Source organism: Bison bison, unplaced genomic scaffold (assembly GCF_000754665.1).
Source record: "Bison bison bison isolate TAMUID 2011002044 unplaced genomic scaffold, Bison_UMD1.0 scf7180017864145, whole genome shotgun sequence".
Classification (NCBI taxonomy): Eukaryota; Metazoa; Chordata; class Mammalia; order Artiodactyla; family Bovidae; genus Bison; species Bison bison.
The window spans coordinates 2,858,010-2,878,968 of NW_011494717.1; the positions used below are offsets into that span (position 1 = coordinate 2,858,010).

At 36.6% G+C, this 20,959-nt stretch overlaps 1 protein-coding gene across 10 annotated transcripts in view; it reads right to left on the reverse strand.

Moving 5' to 3' along the window:
• Nucleotides 1-4,120: 4,120 nt before the first annotated feature.
• Nucleotides 4,121-20,959, reverse strand: part of PUM2 (pumilio RNA-binding family member 2) — a 116,223-nt gene continuing 99,384 nt past the window's right edge. For 8 of the 10 annotated variants that reach the window (XM_010840527.1, XM_010840526.1, XM_010840528.1 and 5 more), the window contains 8 exons: nt 15,061-15,328; nt 14,089-14,218; nt 12,797-12,931; nt 10,271-10,408; nt 9,515-9,640; nt 9,152-9,273; nt 8,288-8,480; nt 4,121-7,121 (listed from right to left, as the gene is read on the reverse strand). In XM_010840527.1, coding sequence (XP_010838829.1) covers nt 6,990-7,121; nt 8,288-8,480; nt 9,152-9,273; nt 9,515-9,640; nt 10,271-10,408; nt 12,797-12,931; nt 14,089-14,218; nt 15,061-15,328 — 1,244 coding nt within the window. In that variant the 3' untranslated portion in view covers nt 4,121-6,989. The remainder of the gene's footprint in view (nt 7,122-8,287; nt 8,481-9,151; nt 9,274-9,514; nt 9,641-10,270; nt 10,409-12,796; nt 12,932-14,088; nt 14,219-15,060; nt 15,329-20,959) is intronic. The other 2 variants (XM_010840530.1, XM_010840532.1) reach the window with 1 other exon arrangement.

The following is a 20,959-nucleotide window of genomic DNA, read 5'->3' on the forward strand; positions in this document are numbered from 1 at the left end:
AGTGAATCCTACTGCAGTCCATTCAATGAATGTGCCCTGTATGATTTCAGAACTGAGTTTCAAAGAAGTTGGGGCAGGGAGGGCTCCCAAATATCACTCCCCTCCTCTGGGTGATCCACATGCTTTCCTCCCAACCTTTGCTTAAAAAGGGCCCACCAGATGTTGAGACATCCTGGCTTTTCAAGGCTTCTCATGAAAGGCCTGAGACTGAGGACTTGGCAGTTGTAATGGGAATTCTTCAACTCTGTAACTCGTAGTTGTAACTTCAGTTTCTCCCTACTTCCTACTCCCTTCAGTTTCTCCCTACTTCCAAAGCTCTGCCCATCACGTAGGTGAGTCCTTTACAGCGCTGCACTTGTCACTCCTTGTTCATGAATTTAGGATTCCCTGTTGTTAACCACAGCATTGCTTCAAGGATCTCTCTTTTAGGTGTTCATTAAACACAACTGTAAGGAAACACGGTAGCTGATGCCAGGGCCTCAACCCCAACTTCCCAGGCCCACCTGCTCATCTAGTGTTAAGTCTATTCGTTTCTCCTTTTCCTTCCTAGCCCAAGGCACTGCATCCCGTGCTGTGCTTCTCACCTGTGGTTATATCTGAATTCTTGATTTCTAAATTTAAAGCTGTTGAGGTATAAACTAATTTTTTCCCAGGCTTACTCTTTCCAAACAATAAATAGGACACAGTGCTTTCTCAGTATCATTTGATCATGCAATGGTTTGCGGTATATTTTTTCTCCACTGTTTACCACTCTTTCCATAAACCCTGACCATGACTTAGGTTCTGGGTTCACAGTAACGGTCTGGTCCTGACCTTTTTTTTTTTTCATTGTGCATCTTTTTAGTCAACAGTTCCTACAGGTTGAGGCAGCACAGGCAGGAAAAGGATCAGGACCTGCATTCCAAACCCTTCTCCCAGCCCTGTGCCGCCTCCGCCCATCCTCCGGGTGGTCCTGAACTTTTAATGAGAACCTCCTACTCAACTGCATGGGCCCCAGCACTGCTACTAAAATGTCTGCTGAGGTGCGAGAATCACAATCTTCTCAGGCAGCCCTTGACTAGCCTAGGAAGTTAGATGGCTCTGTCCACTAGGAGTTATCACGTAGACCCTGAAGGCTAAATTCTGTGACTGGTATCAAGACCTGGGTGAGACCCTCTGGTCTGATTTCTACATACCTACTGCTTTGAGAGGAGACTTCCCCTTAACTTTGTTGCACAGGTAGATGCTGGAGGGGTTATTTTAGAAGACCAACAGGGGCACTTTTCTCCATTAAATGCTTTCCTTGCTAGAATAAGCCAAATTGGCAGAAATTACTGAGGAGTGATACTGTGGATTCCTTTAGGTCACATCAGTCACAGAAAGCTTTTCCACACTGGGTTATCACTATAGCTCAGCTCTCAAACCAAGTAGATACCCAGGAATGATCCAGAGCGACTCCTCAACCACTCAGCAAAACATTAATGTATTAGCAGAGCACTCTTCTGACTGAAGCATAATCCCAGCTTAAAGGATTCCTGAATCACTCACTCAGTGAAAATGGTGCGAGGGATGGGCATGAGGAATGGTAGAGACCAAAACCCTCGATGCCTTCTGAGTCTCTTACTATGCTTTTCTAGGTGTGTGTGTGTGAGACGGAGTTCTCTACCACATTGCCTTTCATTTCTTTGTGCTGCTTCCATCCTGGCATCCACTCACCAACAGGCCAAAGCTACTAATACCTCCATTAGTACCAAGGGAAAAAAAAAGATTAAATGTACCAAGAAAAAAATGAAAATGCTATAAAGTTTCCTACTCATGTCTTCTTCTAGTATTCTTCCTAGTGATTTATCTGGCAACTTGAATCAAGAGCTCATTTGCAGAACCAAGAGCTCCAAGTCAAATATTTTGAGGCTGTACATAGGCAAATTAAAAACAAAACCCCCTTTAACTGTAACAGAAGGCACTGAATATTCACTGCCTCTGCACGTCACATATACTCTCCTTTAATCCTCACAATTTTAGGAGGTGGGTGTTTTTTCCCTTGCCTACACATGAGGAAACTAAGGCTTACAAGATGAAAATGCCTGTCTAAAAATGTAAAACTAAAGGAACTTGGGCAGTCCAGTGCTAGAGTTCAAACACTGAACCATTTACACTCTTAAGCCCAGGAAAATTTGAATCTAAATGTAGCCAATTTCGCTCCTAAACTATCAAACTTTAGGGGGAAAAAAAAGTATGACTGGCACAAAAAGAAACAAGAAATTATCAACAGCATGTGTAGATAGATAATAAAAGTTCAACAAATATTCCACTGAATTTTAAGCTTCCCATAGGATCTACTCTATACTTATTAAGGTTCTTAGCATAAAGTACTCTCAGATCTGAGGTTCTACAGGAAGTCAGGATGTTGCTTCTACTTCAGTTCAGTTCAGTCGCATCCAACTCTTTGCAACCCCATCAACTGCAGCACGCCAGGCCTCCCTGTCCATCAACAACTCCTGGAGTTCACTCAAACCCCTCCATCGAGTCAGTGATACCATCCAGACATCTCATCCTCTCTCGTCCCCTTCTCCTCCTGCCCCCAATCCCTCTCAGCATCAGTCTTTTCCAATGAGTCAACTCTTCACACTTACAGGCAGATAACTTAAGAGGCCTAAAGGGTAAACCACACAGATCACACACCTCAGGGCCCAACCCCTTCCTTTCCCTCAGCAGTACCTTCCAGAGGCACACTGGAGCCTCTACTGAGAGCTCTATTCCTTCTGTCTAGAGATGAATTTACCAAATGGCTGCACATTCAAATCCCGTATGTTGATCCAGTCCTTTGAAGTCAGATGGGTAAGGTAGACAGTGAAGATTACTCCTTAGGGTTTTCTCCGTCTTTCCCCCATCCACTTTGGAGAAACCACTGTTACGAGGGCAAACAGACTACTACCCAGGTCACTTTAGGAAAACACTTTTGTGATGTTTATAAACTCGGGTGGGAGGATGTGACATTTATTTCCCTTGTAGGAACTTTAATTTCATCACTATAATGAGGTATGTGAAACATTCCCAAAGGGTTAACCGTTTAGAAATCAGGATAAAACTAAAATGGAGGATAAACAATGTGTATGAGAAAAATTCCTTTTCCACTTAGTTTTATGAAGATATCCATTTTGAATTCTACCAAATAATCCATATAGATTTAAAAAATCACCTATAGAAGGGACAGGAAAATGGAAACAGTACTAGCACTGGTTGAGAATTAGGTTTTAGATCTCTTTATATATATCAATTCTTAAAACGACTGAGAATTTAAAAATAGCTCCATCCCATACTAAGGGCTTTCCTGTGGCCCAGAGGTTAAAGCATCTGCCTGCAATGTGGGAGACCTGGGTTCGATCCCTGGGTCGGGAAGATCCCCTGGAGAAGGAAATGGCAACCCACTCTAGTATTCTTGCCTGGAGAATCCCATGGACCGAGGAGCCTGGTGGGCTATAGTCCACGGGGTTGCAACGAGTCGGATACGACTCAGAGACTTCACTTTCACATACTAAGGATGAGGGCTTCCCTTGTGGCTCAGCTGGTAAAGAATCCGCCTGCAATGTGGGAGACCTGGGTTCAATCCCTGGGTTGGGAAGATCCCCTGGAGAAGGGAAAGGCTACCCACTCAAGTATTCTGGCCTGGAGAACTCCATGGACTATCCATGGGTTCACAAAGAGTTGCACATGACTGAGTGACTTTCACTTCATACTAAAAATGAAGGTACGGCTGAGATAGCATAATCAAATTCAAAAGGTTTGTGAAAAGTGAGGTTAACTTTAAATACAGGCCTGAACCTAGACTGTACTTTCAGACAACATAGTCTCCTAAAGTGCATGTATGTGCAAAGGAAAAAAACACCTGTGGGTAAAGATATGTGATTTAATTTAATCCTCAAAAACAACTTTGAAGTATCATTTTATCAATAAAGAAAAAGGGTTAAAGTTTCATCATATGAAGTGTGTAATGACTCTATATAGTTAGACAGAAATTATGAATATTTTAAGACAGGATTCATACCATCAGTGCAATCACTGGCCCCAGACTAGCATCCATGTGATAAAGGTATTTTCGTTTTCCTTAAATCAGAGTAAACTTGAATGGTCAATGGGAATTGTAATTGAGGTACAGTGGGGTATTTTATGTAGAGAAAAACACAAGACCAGATTTATTTCATACAATGTTATTCACACATTTTTCATTTTCTAATTTATACATAATATACAAAGAAGTGAAGATAACATTATTTCATACGAACCAATAAGAGCCAGGACTTAGACAAACTGGTCCAGAAACAATTCATATCAAAAGACAACCAAGAGTAAAGCCTAAGTGGTTCTGCCCAATTAAGTTTATTCTAAAATGTCATTTTCAGATTATACCAAAACCTCATGCCAATTTATTAAAAGGTGGAATCAGAGAGGTGGGCATCAAAAATGGCAGACCAAAATTTCTAGAGTAATAGATATTTTTCTATGATAAGCCCTAAAATACTGGGAAGACTGGGCTGTTAATGAGACACACAAGAACATCAGGAATCCAAGACAATGGTCCAGTTTCCCAATGTGCTGTTCTCTAGGACTTGCTAAATCTGCAGAAATAATTTGTCTGTGTGAACAGAAGATAAAGGAAAACCAGGAATTTAACTGTGCAAATCCAGGAAAGTCACCACCAATCTCCAACAAGGACAACTTTGATCCTGAAACCATGAGCTGATACTGGGAACAAAAGTTCAGCCCAGGGCCAAGACATTCTGAGGCTGGCAAAACAAAGCGGGAAGGGCGGCAGGGAGCAGCCCTGTATGGAGGGGAAAAAAGCTCTGTCACTATGGCTGGGACATGCTGATGAACAAGTGTGACTGTGAGAAGGGACAGTGAACAAGTGGTTAAATTTAATGGCCTCAACAAGGAATGTTGGGTTAGAAAACTAGAATAACTCAACATCAAACATGAAAAACTATGCCTGGCACCCCAAACTTCATGCTGTTATTCTTAGGTTCATGATATGAACAGCTATGTGAAAAACCTTTATGTTCACTATTGTGCTCAGAAGACTGGTATTCTTCTGCAGACTTCCAATAAAAAAAATCCCTTACATATTCAATTGAAAGAGATAGCATAGTTCATTAGTTTTTAGCACTAAACATAAGTGGGTCAACATAAAAGTTTTATACAAAATACTGACTTCAACAAAATACAAAGCACTTTCTTTATCTTTCAGAAACTGAATATACAAAGCAAGTTTTTTCCAAAATATTTTCATAGGCAAAGGATTAAAAACGATTTTAATTATACACATATGGTCACAATTTTGCCTTAAAAAGATTGTTGGGAAATGTACATAAGGCCGCTTGTAAATGTACATCATGTTACTGTTATGTCTTATGTCCAGAGAAAAAATGTTATCATACAGATTTGCTATTACTTGGGAGTAGGCTATTCAAAAATACAGTACTCTTCTGTACAAAGAAAAAAAGTCACATCACATTTAATAAGATGGAAAAAGCATTGGCCTCCATGGTCATCAAATATCTCAGTCCAATACTTTCTATTATGCACAATACCCTGACTTCTTGAAAGTGACCCAAATCCTAGCATGTCCATATTAACAGAGTCAACAACTATGTTATAAAACAAAATGTTTTCCACAATAATAAAAAGAAAGCTGGTTCATACTTCTGAAACCATATAAAGATAAAAAATTTTAAAAAATCACTCTCAATTTGGAGAAATCAATTTACATTATACAACACTATATGCCAGGTCAGAGGGCAGGGACATAAATGTACACCAAAATGCAAATGTTTCCCAAAGAGATAAAACAAATTCCATTTACAGCATTGAGGTTTACAAATATACACCTGTACAACCAAAGAAAGCATCACTACCAAATTAGCAAGGCTTTTATAATAAACATTGAAACAAGATTTGCTTTCAAAGTGTAAACTTACATCTATTACTACACACACAATGCATATATTTATAGGAAGCAAAAAAAGCTATCTGAATATGTAATCATGCTTAAATGTTGAGCTATCAAATTCACTTTTCAGTGGCCCCTTTTCACCTCTATCAGGTTCCTACTTTCTGAATCTACTATGAAAAAGCAAAATAAAGCTCAACAATTTCTCAACATGTCCTTGTAATTCTATAAGCAAAACAATGTACAAATTTCCACTCTTTCTCATCGCAAACCAAACTGAAAAGTTAAAATGGAACTTAACTTTTCGTTTAGCATACTTAACTGGATGGAAGTGTCACCATGATTCTGTTTTTTCTACCTCTTATAACAATTACATATGTAAGTATATACAATACTTCTGTACATTGCCAGAGACATTTTAGGGCAGTATTTGTATTAAAACCATATCCACTGTAAATACTCTTAAGTTCTTTTCCTTTCAAATCACTTAATTCTTATCTTACTGAGTTTTTATTTGCATGATAGTTTGTGAATTACCAAAATACAACTTAACTTTCTTTTTAAAATACTAATTTATGCAGTTGATTGTTAATCTGTTATAAAAGGCTTCACACAAAGGACAAAAAAAAAATAAGGACTATATTTTTATATACATCTCTATAAACCTGTTGTGCTGTGGGGTCCGTAGACCTACCAGACTGCAAGCCAGTTTATTAAAAGAATACTGTACTTTTCCCTTTAAAAACTATTTTTGTGACTTTACAAGGTAAAAATTTACAAAATATGTGACAGCATTTTTTGATACAGTTACATCATATACAGGCATTCTGTGCTTTGCCCACAATTCAATCTGATAGGTCTCCACTCAGGGCTGAATATAATTTATTCACCACCCCCACCCCCAAATATACACAAGAACCTTAAAAAATTTACAAATGGATGAATAAAGTCAATAAATAGTTTTGCTTTAAAAAAAATTTGAAGATTCATAGTTGAGTTGTGTTTTGATAATTCACAAAAGAAACGTTCCTCTCACATGGTTACATTATCTTCTTTTTTTCCTTTACAGCATTCCATTTGGTGGTCCTCCAATAGGCCCTAGATCTGGGCTATTTTTCAAATAATATTTTTCCAACTTGGCCAGTATATGCTTCCCATATGTATATTTGCGTAAAGTAGAAATGTGAGGTCGAATCTGAAAAATAAATAATCTGCTTAGGAAATCTAAGTTATTTTAGTTTCTGATTCCTAAAAAAAAAACTGCCCCCAAATCTGGGTGATTTGGAAGAAATAACTGAAATTTAAAAATTCAAATCCAAAGAAAGTTGTTTGCAAAAGCAGTTCTGTTCCACTCAGTCTCTCCAAACTTCTACTCTCAAAATTGTCTAATGAACAAAACAAGCCACTATCCCCATAAACTATTACACATGCAAATAACAGAGAAACTCCAAACATAGCAGAGAAGTATCACTAATGAGCTAGTATATTCTTACAAAGTTTATGAGGGCAGAATTCTGTAACTCTAAGCAACTAGACAAAAATTCAATACAAAATGGAGCAAAGACATGAACAAGCAAGATGTGTTAGAGCTAATACGTTTAAGATATTCAATATCTCCCTAGTGGTTTTAAAAACACCTATGAGAAGAATCATATCATTATCTTTCCATCCAGACTGGAAAAGATTTTATAAGCAATAACTGGCATTGATGAGATAATGTAAACAGGTAAACATCAGACAGATATGCAAACTTGTACAAAATTTTTGGAAAGCAACTTGGCAAAATCTATAAAAATGTAACATGTTCACATACTTTGTGCCACCAATTTCCACATCTAGGAATTTACCTTACAAAAACATTTAATTATGCAAAGATGTATAAAACATTGCTAAGAACAGTTACTAAAAAATAAGTAATTGAAATGCCCTAAATATGAAATTGGTAAATAAATAATGCAGTTAAAAATAACACTGAAAAAACTGTTACAGGTATATATTCTTAAACAGAAATATTAAATTTTAAAAACAAAATCAAGAGGGCAAAAATACCACCAGTGTTCATTTTTAACAGTAAGTTTTCCTGTGGAAAGTAATGATTTCTTTGAGAATCATTAGACTGTAGAAAAAGATAGAGAGAAACCAGCTTAATTGATTAAGTAAATGGTAGGTAAATATGAGAAATGAATGTGATTTTATTGAGCTGATTACCTTAAGAACTTAACAAAAGAGTACAGTATACCTACATCTGCCAAAGCTTTTCCACTGATTTTAAACTTTTTCTGTAGTTCAGACATTCCGAGGAAGTTAAGAGTAGCCTAAACAAATTGAATCATCTATTTTAAGTGCTATAAATAGTATTACCTTGTGCATGATTATCTTTCTCTGAGCAGGTTCAGCCATATCAATCATCTTCTGAACGACATAATTGGCATACTGGTCCTTCATCATGGTGTATAAGGCACTGTGAGGACCATCATTCTGGCAGCAAACTTCGTCAATCAGTAAAGCTCTCTCAGCACGGGAGGCATGAGTAACACACTTTTCTACTACATTGCTTAAAAATTAAAGTACATAAACAGAAAATTATTTTGTCATTTTTTAACAGAAAACTTTCTCTGGCTTTTGAAAGAACTTGTTCAGTGCACTGGCAGGCAGAAGAGTCAAAATAGGATTCTCTTCTAATTCTCCAGTTACTTCTAAAACAGAAATTAATATCATGGAAGAATCCATATGGGACATCCCCAAGTTTAATGGCAGGGCTCTTAAAATGATAACTAAATAATAATTAAACTATCGGGACTTCCCTGGCAGTCCAGTGGTTAAGACCCCAAGTTTCCAATGTAGGGGGCCATGTGGTATGGCCAAACAAAAACAAATCAAAGACCCATAATTCAAGGAGGGGGGATGGGGGGTGAAACTAGGTCATTAATAAGGTCTGAGGCTTTCATGAGCATGAACTAAATAAATTAAATGTGCAATTATCCACACATCTTGGGAAGAAATAATTTTCCAAACACAGATTTAAAAAATGGAATATATGTGGGCAAACCAATTTGTCATGCAGATTCTTTGAGAACAAAAGCAACACTCTAGATGTACCTTTTGCCTCTACTAAAAAAAATTAGAGAGATTGTATTCCAATGTTACAGTCTATATGCATTTCTGTGCTTAAAAAGCCAGAGTGTTAAAAGACCTTTCCCTTGGAATGAGAAAATAATGCAATACCTGGCAAATTTGTGTTGACTCAAGGCTAAGACCTTTCCTCGGATTTCAGAAACAATTTTGCTCTTGTCTTCAGGTCGACCATGTTCCAGTACATGCTGAATAACGTAATTGCCATACTGATCCTGAGTGCAGACATTTAAAAATTGATTTCCTTAAAGTCATTCGTTAGGAATAACGGTAATTCTTAAAAAAGATGTTTATTATTTTTCTAAAAATCCAATAGTACAATCAAGAGAATACAAAAGGCTTTTGTTTCATTGTGTGTTAACTCTATAATGTGTTAACAATAAATTATATTTCCTTTAAAAAATCAGAACCATTTGCAGAAGTATATAAACGTTTCAAATTTTAGGGATTTTATACCTGTACTAACTGCTCCGTATGTTGGTGGAGTTCTTCTAAGATAGGTAAGGTCTGCTCTGCAGTGCAATGCTCCAGAATGCGCTGGATTACTCTGCAGCCATAAGGATGAGTTGAAAGTACAAATACCTTAAAACAATTAGAAGAAATAAACTTCCAATCTGTGACATTTTTGGAAAGACGGGTTTACACAGGTTTTTGATAACATGTTGAGTTAATTTAACATACAAGAACAGGTAATTTACATTTAATACATTAACTGCCACGTTGGCAAAGACCGGGAAACAGGGTACGCAGTTTAGGAGCTAACAGATATTTTGATCAAAAGGAACCTAATCAGAAGAAGGAAGGCATGTAATAATGACAAAGAATGGATTGTGGGGTAGTGGTAGTGCACACTGTAATCAGACACTATTAATTATTATGTATTAGTTACTAATTTATATTTATTTTTCTGTCTTTTATTATACAATCTTAAGTCTTCTTCTCTCCTTCCCCCTCTCCCAGGAAGTTTGGAAAACACTGTCGGGCTTACAACACTAACAGCAGTTATCTTTATTTCTTAGAGTAATATAATTAAACTCATCTACATTTTTCAGCTGCAAAAATGAAGCTATCTATTGACTCACACTCTATGAAAGAGGCAGAAATTAACACACATTCAGCATTTATTTCCTTGTATGAAAGTACTAGGTATTATCCTGTGATTTATAAAAAAAATGTGTTAAATTCTAAGTAGATGACAAAAGTCAATCTTACTTGTCCTTTGAAAGCATCAATGATGAACTGTAGTGACTGTGGCTGAACACATTCAATACACTTTTGTACAACATGGTTTCCATTTTGATCTTTCACACATTTGAGTACATGACCATCGAGCTCCTTTACCATTTCACTCTGCAAAAGAGAAGACATTTAAATTACCTTACCAAACAACATAAAAGAAGATGGGAACAAAAGTATATTCAAAAATTTGCTTCCAATTTTTTATATATCAAAGTTTAAAATTCCTGAAAGTGTTAATAAGCAGAAGCCACTGAAGGTGAGAATTACTAAAATATTTTGGATTATAATGTAAATGATATTTGCTAAAATATAACCTGCTGCTGCTGCTGTAACCTAGTGATACTCAATTTGCTATATTTAAACTGTCTTCACTGTTTGTATCTTCCACTCATCTTTCTCAGCTGACAACTAATATAATGATATCAGAATTCTATACTTTTCTCTACTAAGCATACCCCTTCCCCCCAGTAATCATCATCATCATTTTTTTGGCTGTGCTGTGCAGCATTCAGGATCTTAGTTCCTCAACCAGGGACAAACCTGTGCCCCCTGCAGTGGGAAGTGTGGCGTCCTAACCACTAACTGCCAGGGAATTCCCCCAAGTAGTTATTACTGATGGGTATTTGAGATTATCAAGCACACAGAAAACGGTAAGGAGCTGAATGAGCCCTGAAGAGCCGTGTAATTTTCATGTAATACATCAATTATGAAAAATTATTATTGAGCACTTTTATTCTTCTTTTTAATAATCTTACAGTAAAGAACTTGATTCAGGGAATTTCCTGGTGGTCCAGTTTTTAGGACTCTTCTGCTGCTGGGGGCCCAGGCTCTCCCTAGTGGGGAACTAAGACCCTTCAAGCTACACAATTTGGGGGAGGGGGGTGGGGAGGCAGTGGTGGTGCATGCACACGAATGGGTGGGCACAGGACCAGCCACAACTTGATTCAATATTTTCCTTTAACATTTTATAACTTCTTCAGGGACAGATTCTCAGGAGATTTTAGATCTTTGCTCATTTAATGGGCAAAGATGACATTTTTCCATTTATATTTGCTTAATAAGCTTAGACGGTAAAGCGTCTGCCTGCAATGCGGGCATAAATACAGTGAGTGAAGAAAACAATTAGTTCTTAAAAGGTATTGCTAATTAGTAAGTTTAGAAAGAGATTGACTTTGACTCTCAAGCTACACACATACAATAAATTCCAGAATTAAAAACAATAATATATACGTATGTAATCACAGCAGTGAATATCTGTGAGAAAATAACATTCCTCTTGAAATCCCGAGCTTTAGAGTCACTGAAGTTGTGTCATAATGGAGAAAGATCAGTAGTTTGTATAGATACTTAGAGCTTCTCTGCTCTTAACTCTCAGACTGATAAAGATATTTTGGAAACAGTTTCAGAGCTTTCTGAGATGCTCTTCCCAGGTTATAATCCTCAAGCTTGCCTTGAATAAAATTCCATGGATGGAGAAGCCTGGTGGGCTACAGTTCAGGGGTTGCAAAGAGTCGGACATGACTGAGCAACTTCACTTGCACTCTTCAAAAATAAGGTTAAACTTACTTACAGTGCATTTTCTTTTAACTATTTTTCCCATAAAATTCTAAGACTTCATTAACACACATCTTAACCCTTGGGGAAAAAAATGTAAGTAACTGCACAATAATCTGTGTGTGTACCTAATCAGTGTAATAGGAAATAGGATTATGAAGAAATGGAGTACATCTAGTGTAAAGGTATTCTTTTTTTTTTTCTTTTAACATGCCGCATGGCAAGTGAGTTTTTAGTTACCCGGCACTGAACTCCTGTCCCCTGCAGTGGAAGCACAGAGTCCTAAACACTGAGCCACCAGGGAATTTCCAGTATTTATGTTTAAAATTTCTCTCACCCAAAAAAGTCTCAGTTGTATTCTGACAGAGGAATCCTTGAACTCAAGATATTACACAAATGTTGTTTTAAGAGGTCTAAGTTACAAAAGCAACTGTACTAAAGAATCCAAACAGGAGGGAATTCTCTGGCAGTCCAGAAGTTAGGACTCTCACTGCCGGGGGCTTCGGTTTGATCCCTTGCTGCTGCTGCTAAGCCGCTTAAGTCGTGTCTGACTCTGTACAACCCCATAGACAGCAGCCCACCAGGCTCCCCCGTCCCTGGGATTCTCCAGGCAAGAACACTGGAGCGGGTTGCCATTTCCTTCTCCAATGCGTGAAAGTGAAAAGTGAAAGTGAAGTCGTTCAGCTGTGTCCCACTCTTAGTGACCCCATGGACTGCAGCCTACCAGGCTCCTCCATCCATGGGATTTTCCAGGCAAGAGTACTGGAGTGGATCCCTTGCTGGGGACCTACAATCCTGCAAACCATGCAGAGCGGACCAAAAAAAAAAAAAAATCCAAACATGAACTGGTTCATCTAAAGCTTACTCCCAATGCTTTATATTTTCAAATTAAAGAGACATAAAATATAATTTTTTAAAGAATACAAAAATTTTGTCTTAACTTACAATTACCTGCTGGTCAGACGAAATAGACTCTAATGCTTTCTGAATAACACGGCAGCCATACATCTGCAATGCTAAGGGTAGAACATGACCTCGAATACGAGTAGCTAGGGCTAATTTTTGATCCAAACTCCCAAACTGATAGAAAAAAAAAGATTTTATTATTACTTTGTTAACTTGAATAACTCACTGTTTTCAGTCTATTGAATCTATTTTTAAATATTACATTTGGCAAGTAGGTACAGAGAAAGCATTTAGGTATTAAACTTCTCATTTAGTGTAAAGGCCATACACTTAAAAAATAAATATATACCATGAAATATAACATTTTAACCATAAAATACAACATTTTGACTTCAGTGGTATTGACTATATTCTCACCATTTGCAATAGTCATCACAATTTGATTCCAAATTTTTTCCATTACCTCAAACACAAACACTATACTCATTAAACAATAACCCCACTCTTTCCCCTACCAGTCTACTAGTAGAATAGGAAGCCCTAGTCAACTTTATGTCTCTATGAATTTGTCTATTCTAGGTATTTCACATAAATGGAACCTTATAATGTTTGTCCTTCTGTACCTGGCTTATTTCACTTAGTTTCATCCATGAGTAAGCATGTATGAAATGCTTCATTCCTTCTTATGGCTGAGCAATATTCTACTGTGTATATATATATACCACATTTTGTTTATACATTCATCTGTCGGGCATTTTTGTCTGTTTGCATGTTCAGGCTACCGTAAATAATGCTGAAATGAACACTAGTTCACTGAAGTGCTTGTTTTCAATACTTTTGGGTATATACCTAGAATGGAATTGCTAGGCTATATCATAATTTTATGTTTTGTTTTTTAAGGAACCTGCCAAACTGTTTTCCACAGTGGCTGCACCATTTTACATTCCCATTGACAATGTATGAGAGTTCTAATTTCTCTACATCTTCACCAACATTTATTGTTCTCTATATTTTAAAATACAGCCATCCTAGTAGATATAAAAGGAGCTAGCGATGGTTTTGATTTGCGTCTCCCTAATGACTAAGGGTGTTGAACTTTTTTCATGTGCACATTTGAGTATCTTTCTAGGAGAAATGTCTGTTCAAGTCCTTTGTCCCTTTTTTAAACTGAGCTGTCTTTTTGTTGTTGAGTTTCATACATTCTGGATATAGAATCTGTACATATTTTCTCCCAAGTATATATTTTTATATGAAAATAAAATTTATATGAAAAATAAACTTTCAGAGCTTTTCTAAGCATTGAGCATGAACAAACATGAATGCATGCTTACCTCAAAAAATTTCTGTATGACATAGTTGCCAAAAACATCTGTCATTAATTGATAGGCTGCTTGTAGAATTTCATTAAAAACCATCTGTCGCTCAGCTGGAGTAGCTCTCTCTAGCTTTTGCTGTATGAATCTATGTGGGAAACATTTTAATGTCATGACAGTATATTAATAATAAGCTCCTGCAAAATCCGTGTCTGATTTGAATATAACACATCCCAACATATATCCACATAAAGTCATTTCCAGAAACAGTATTAATACATCCTATACATTTAAAATAAAAAGAACAAAAGTTATGAAGCATATCTTTGTTAACACCTTAATTTAAAACTTCTAGTCAGACTGGCAAAAATCTGGACATATGGATGTTTAATGTGTAGGTTAGTTCTGGCTGTATTGTAATCAATAAAAAAACTAAAAAGATATTACTGGTTATTCATTATTAATAATTAATTATATTATTACTAAGATATCTCAAACTTAGCAAATGTGTTAGAATTTGAATACTATTTTCTTTTCTGTGTATTATCTTGAGAACACTAATTTGCATGTACTTCAAGTATTATAGTACACACAAATCCTGTTTAATGTAAAGGAACACAAAGCATTTAACTTTGTTTTAAACATTTTTTTAGACAAGTATACACATCAGGGACACAAGTCCATATATGTAATTCAGAGCACTATTTTCAAAAGGAAGTTTAAAGAAATTAAATGTATTCAGTCAATATAATAAAAATAATTCAACAAAAGAGCATTACTATTTAATTACTATAGAAAACTGAAGAACCATAAAAAATAAATATCTGTATTTTTATAGTTTATCCTCATAAGAGAGAAAAATCCATATTGGATATTTATTTTTTAAACAATTCCAATTTTTATACAGGTTAAATAATCTTGGTCAAGAAAAATCTTGGCTCTTTCAAAGCAAAAATGCAGTGGTAAGTACCATAAATCATAATCACCTACCTAGAACCATGCTGGTCTTGAGAAAACTCAACTATGTGTCCAATCAAGTCTCTAAGTTGAAGGTTTGGGAAGCGGTTGTTTCTGAAATCTTCTAATAATCTACTTCGGCCAGAAGGCATAATATCAGACCTATTATACCGAAGCCGAGAAGGAGGAAAGAGCTGGCTGCTGGAGCTAAATAGACTGGAAGTGCCTGAAGCACTTCGGTATTTTGCTTCTGCTCCAGGTGCTGCAGAGATATATCGACCACTACCATTTGTCAGTCCTCCTACAACAAAGCAACTATGGTCAGCAAATGTTTTCTACAAATTCATTCCTCAAATAAGTCACTTAAACTAAAAAGGCAGTCAATAAAGAAATATTCATCCTACTAATTCCTATATGGTATAACATAAAATTAAAGTTGAAGGGGAACTCTCACACATTTACTTAATGTGTGTGACTATAATATATGGGGGAAAAAAGAAACTAGAAAAAATGAAAAAAAGAAAAAAAACCAACCCTGTATTTGTTCTTGGCAGTTTAGTTTAAAAACATCTAACATCATACACAAAACCTATATTTGTTTTTGGAAGCTTAATTTAAAACATAATTACAACTAATGTCATACATAGTAGTATCAATACCAGAATATTGAAACCACTAACAAAATTTTCAGTTATATTAACAAACAAGTTACAAATAGCTATAGCCAACTCAGATTTCAAGTCACTAAAAATAAAGGCTGATTGAAATTTATCCACAATGTTAATGGAATACCAACAACTAAATCTACTTTTTTGGAATATATAAAAATTCATTAAGTCATATACACTTGTATGTAAAGAAAAATGATTTCTCAGTTAACCTAATTAAACTTCAAACTTCAAAAACCCACAACATAATAAAACTAAATCACAAGCTAATTATTAAAATTTTTAACTTAAACACTCTCCATAAACCACTATTGTTTTACAGACGAAAAACAGGAGCAGTAAACATATTTATTATTTCTATAGTTTTAACGTCGGTCATTTAAAACAAATGAATAAAAAACCTCTTTAACTTATATCCCATTCCAAAGAATACTAAAGGGCAGTTGATAAAAACAAAAATAAATAGAAGCAGGTAACTGTTCTTATGACAAATAAACACTTAAAAGTACTTGACAGTGTCCTTTTAAAAAAGAAAAATGTATAGAAAATTGGAAAATGCATACTTAGTAGTACAGATAAACAAAATTCACTGTCAGCTTTATACTACTGCGATTTACTTCAATTTAGAGTAGTGTTGTATGTACAATCCAGGCCAGAGTACAGATGGTGCCAAGGACACACTGTCAGTGCAAAGTTATAGAAAGGCATTGAAGGCCAAAAAGATTTACAGGGATAAGGAGCAGTAAAAGAGTTATAATCCTGGAGAGTGAACTGGGTTAGAAAATTCCTTTTTAACTTTCAGTTCCCACTATTCTAGTTTTATTTTTCTTCATTAAATTTCCCATCATCCAGGATATTATACACATTCATTACGTATTTGAATCCTCAGCCCCATTTCCAATGTCAAGTGCCACAGGGCTATATTCACCTACATGCTAGATACCTCATGCCTAAAACAGCATCTGACGCATGGTGAGTACACACATATTTGTAAATATTTAATGTAGTATCAACTGCCTATGGTCTAGTTCTATAATACCTTAGAAGTGTGTAATTTTATACACCAAAGTCATTAACATCAAATTCTCAGGTTCATTCCAGTTCTACCATAAATTTGTGCTCATATATAAAAACTCTAAAAAGTAAAAATTCAGTGTTAATACTGTCACGATCTTTTCACTATTATTAATCCTTCTAGTTTCCTATTTTAATCTGTTTATAGAACTATCAGTTGTTCACAGCAATAACTGATCCTTAGCCCATTTGAGTCTAACAATTCTTTAACCTTTTCATAGAGAAGGGGTACTCTGCTTATCATTCCAATTTGTTTTTATAAACAATGATTATGTCTTCCCATTCAAGGACTACTGTGATGATGTCATTTTATACTAAAATCCTACAGCATCCTGCTAGAGTACCTGCTCTACATTCTTCAGCTTACTTTTCAAACCTGTATTCCAGACCTATTTTTCACATGCATTTCCTAACAGTACCCTAATGTTCAATTCTCTCCTTCTTACTCATACACACTTATCCCAGAAAATGATAATTTTATTTAGTACCTTCCAAGTAGCCCTATCAATATCCAACACAAATTCCTCCCGTGTCTAGATATTTCTTGATTATATTCTACCAGCTCCTAATACATCAAACTCCTGATGTACTCTTTGACAACATAAAATGTCCAATAATGCCAAACTGCTTTGAGATTTAAAAATCTTGGAATTTCAGTTCTAGAAGACGAATTATAACTAGCATTTTCATATATAAAGTTGAAAAATTAATTTCACAAAGGGTCAAGCTGCCTTTGTTTCCTTACAAAGTAATTAAATATAAGCATTTAAACTCAATTTAAAATATATGTTTAAACATTTAAAATGTGGTTCCTTTTAGGGAATTCCCTGCTGATCCAGTGGTTAGGATTCCACACTTTCACTGCCAAGGGCCAGGGTTCAATCCCTGATCAGGGAACTAAGATCCCATAAGCCACGCAACCAAAAAAATAAATAAAAGTAAAAATAAAGATGGGGCAGGGGAGAGTTAAACACTGAAAGCATATCATCGAAAACATAATATGAAATTTAGGGACATTTTACAAAATTGGCCTATATCTTTAAAAAATGTCGAGATCATAAAAGGCTGAGAAACAGTTCAAGATTAAGTTTTCAGGACACACATACATACCCTGATATGTTTATGAGTAAGGGACATTGTGCCTGCAACTTCCTTTCCAAAATATCAGGGGAAAAAATGGGTGAGAAGGGACCCGTAATGCAGAGGGGGATAGAGTAAAGGGAAAGAACAATAAAGCAAATTCACTTAATATTTGGAAAACCTGGGATAAACTAGATTTTTAAAAAATTGTTAATGACTTTAAGTCTGAAATCATTTCAAAATTATTAAAAAAGCAAACAAACTGGTCATTTATATTCATACCCCGGCTGCTGCTCCTGTTTGGTTACTAAGTCATGTCCAATTCTTTTGCAACATGATGGACTGTAGCCTGCCAGGCTCCTCTGTCCATGGGATTTCCAGGCATGGAAATCCCAGGCAAGCATACTGGAATGGGTTGCCATTTCCTTCTCCAGGGGATCTTCCCGACCTAGGGACTGAACTCAAGTCTCCTGCTGTGTAGGTGGATTCTTTACCACTGAACCATTTGGGAAAGCCCACCATACTATTGCTACTGGTCATCTAAAAGCAGATGTGTTCCCCACCAAATACTCCCTACAATTTATCACTGATCTCACCCCTAACATTTATGACTCCTTAATCACTAGCTTAATAAAACATATGGGACACAGAGAGCTGTGCTATTAGTTTCACAGATAAAGTCACTATGGTCCAAAAGTGATGTGACATGTAGCTAGTCAGCCAGGACTCTTAGGTCAGAGGTTATCACCCAGCTGTATGCTGCCCCTTATATGCTATTTACACAGGTATCTATCAAGCTCATTCATGACAACTGAATGAAGGCAAACACCTAATAACTATACTAGCAGAAGTAATATAAGTTTTCATTAATTTCCTTGAGAAGTCCATTGTTTTAAAATCCTTCCCTATTAAATATCAGACATCAAAAAGATCTTAAGATACTGACAAAAATACAGAGGAGAGAAATATACAACAACTGAAACCACAAGAAAATAAATCTCATTTTCCACCTCCCTACGATCTGAGAAGGCAGCTCCTGAACCTATTATTTTTTTCTGTTTTTTAAAAAGCATAGATTCTCCAATCTTTCCCAGTAGATAGTTTTTATTTCAAAAAAGAAAAAAGGTCTACTTCAAGATTACTCTGATAGAAGTTTGGAGGCTAATGGATTAGAATCAAGATAAATTAAGGTTTCATTTTGGATTCAGGCTGTCAACTATTAATTTTGGGGAAAAAAAAAAAAAGCTAATCCAACTAGAATCGAGGAGTTTAAAAGGGTACAACTACATACAGGCTTACTAGGCAGAGTCTGTTTCAGAAGGTAAGGCTCTGGAAAGCTCAAGAAGGATAAGATGATAATGAGAGATGACTAGTTAGTTGGAATACGTAAACAATAAAGAATACATAGCTGGAAAAAGTCTAAAATGAGGATGTCTATTTCACTTTAAGGTATTACTTTTAATTACTTCTAACCCATAGCCGATGCACTTAGTACTTTACTAGACTTCAGCAGGAAAAACACTTTAGAGCAGAGCTTCTCAATATGCACATAAATCACTTCAGGATATTGGCTACACACTTCTAATAATACACATCAGTTAGACCTTTATCCTGTGTTCTGGTATACTATCTTAAACAGGTTTTCTATGTTCAATATAATCAGCTTTTTCACCTACTTTAGAAAGCCCATTTAATGATTTCATATTCAGAGTTGATATTACACACTAGATCCTAAGGATGCATGACATGGAGTATTATTTTGTTGAAAAATAAAAAGGCAGCTATCTGTGAGCCCCATTCAAACTGGATCTGCACATTAATATAGAGTTATTATTGTCCTGTACACAGTAACTCCTTTAGAGAGGTAGTAAACTCTTGTTGAGCATTCTTAACTGGACACTGAGAAAGTAGACTCTACATAAAACACTATATCATATTGAACTGTATTTGCCAGAGTTTGTCCTTTTGTTTTAAGCAACTTCAGTTCAGTTCGTTCATTTAAGTTGCTCAGTTGTGTCCGAGTCTTTGCAACCCCATGAATCGCAGCAGGCCAGGCCTCCCTGTCCATCACCAACTCCCGGAGTTCACTCAGACTCACGTCCATCGAGGCGGTGATGCCATCCAGTCATCTCATCCTCTGTCGTCCCCTTCTCCTCCTGCCCCAATCGCTCCCAGCATCAGGGTCTTTTCCAATGAGTCAACTCTTCGCATGAGGTGGCCAAAGTACTAGAGTTTCAGCTTTAGCATCATTCCTTCCAAAGAAATTCCAAGGCTGATCTCCTTCAGAATGGACTGGTTGGATCTCCTTGAAGTCCAAGGGACTCTCGAGAGTCTTCTCCAACACCACAGTTCAAAAGCATCAATTCTTAGGCACTCAGCTTTCTTCACAGTCCAACTCTCACATCCATACATAACCACTGGAAAAACCATAGCCTTGACTAGACAGACCTTGTTGGCAACGTAATGCCTCTGCTTTTTAATATGCCATCTAGGTTGGTCATTGGAGAAGGCAATGGCACCCCACTCCAGTAACTTTTGCCTGGAAAATCCCATGGACGGAGGAGCCCGGTAGGCTGCAGTCCATGGGGTGGCTAAGAGTCGGACACGACTGAGCGACTTCACTTTCACTTTTCACTTTCATGCACTGGAGAGGGAAATGGCAACCCACTCCAGTGTCCTTGCCTGGAGAGTCCCAGGGAAGGGGGAGCCTGGTGGGCTGCCATTCTGGGGTCGCACAGAGTCAGACACGACTGAAGCGACTTAGCAGCAGCAGCAGCAGCAGGTTGGTCATAACTTTCCTTCCAAGGAGCAACCGTCTTTTAATTTCATGGCTACAATCACCATCTGCAGTGATTTTGGAGCCCCCCCAAATAAAGTGTGACACTGTTTCCACTGTTTCCCCATCTATTTCCCATGAAGTGATGTGACCAGATGCCATGATCTAAGTTTTCTGAATGCTGAGCTTTAAGCCAACTTTTGCACTCTCCTCTTTCACTTTTATCAAGAGGCTTTTTAGTGCCTCTTCACTTTCTGCCATAAGGGTGGTGTCATCTGCATATCTGAGGTTATTGATATTTCTCCTGGTAATCTTGATTCCAGCTTGTGCTTCT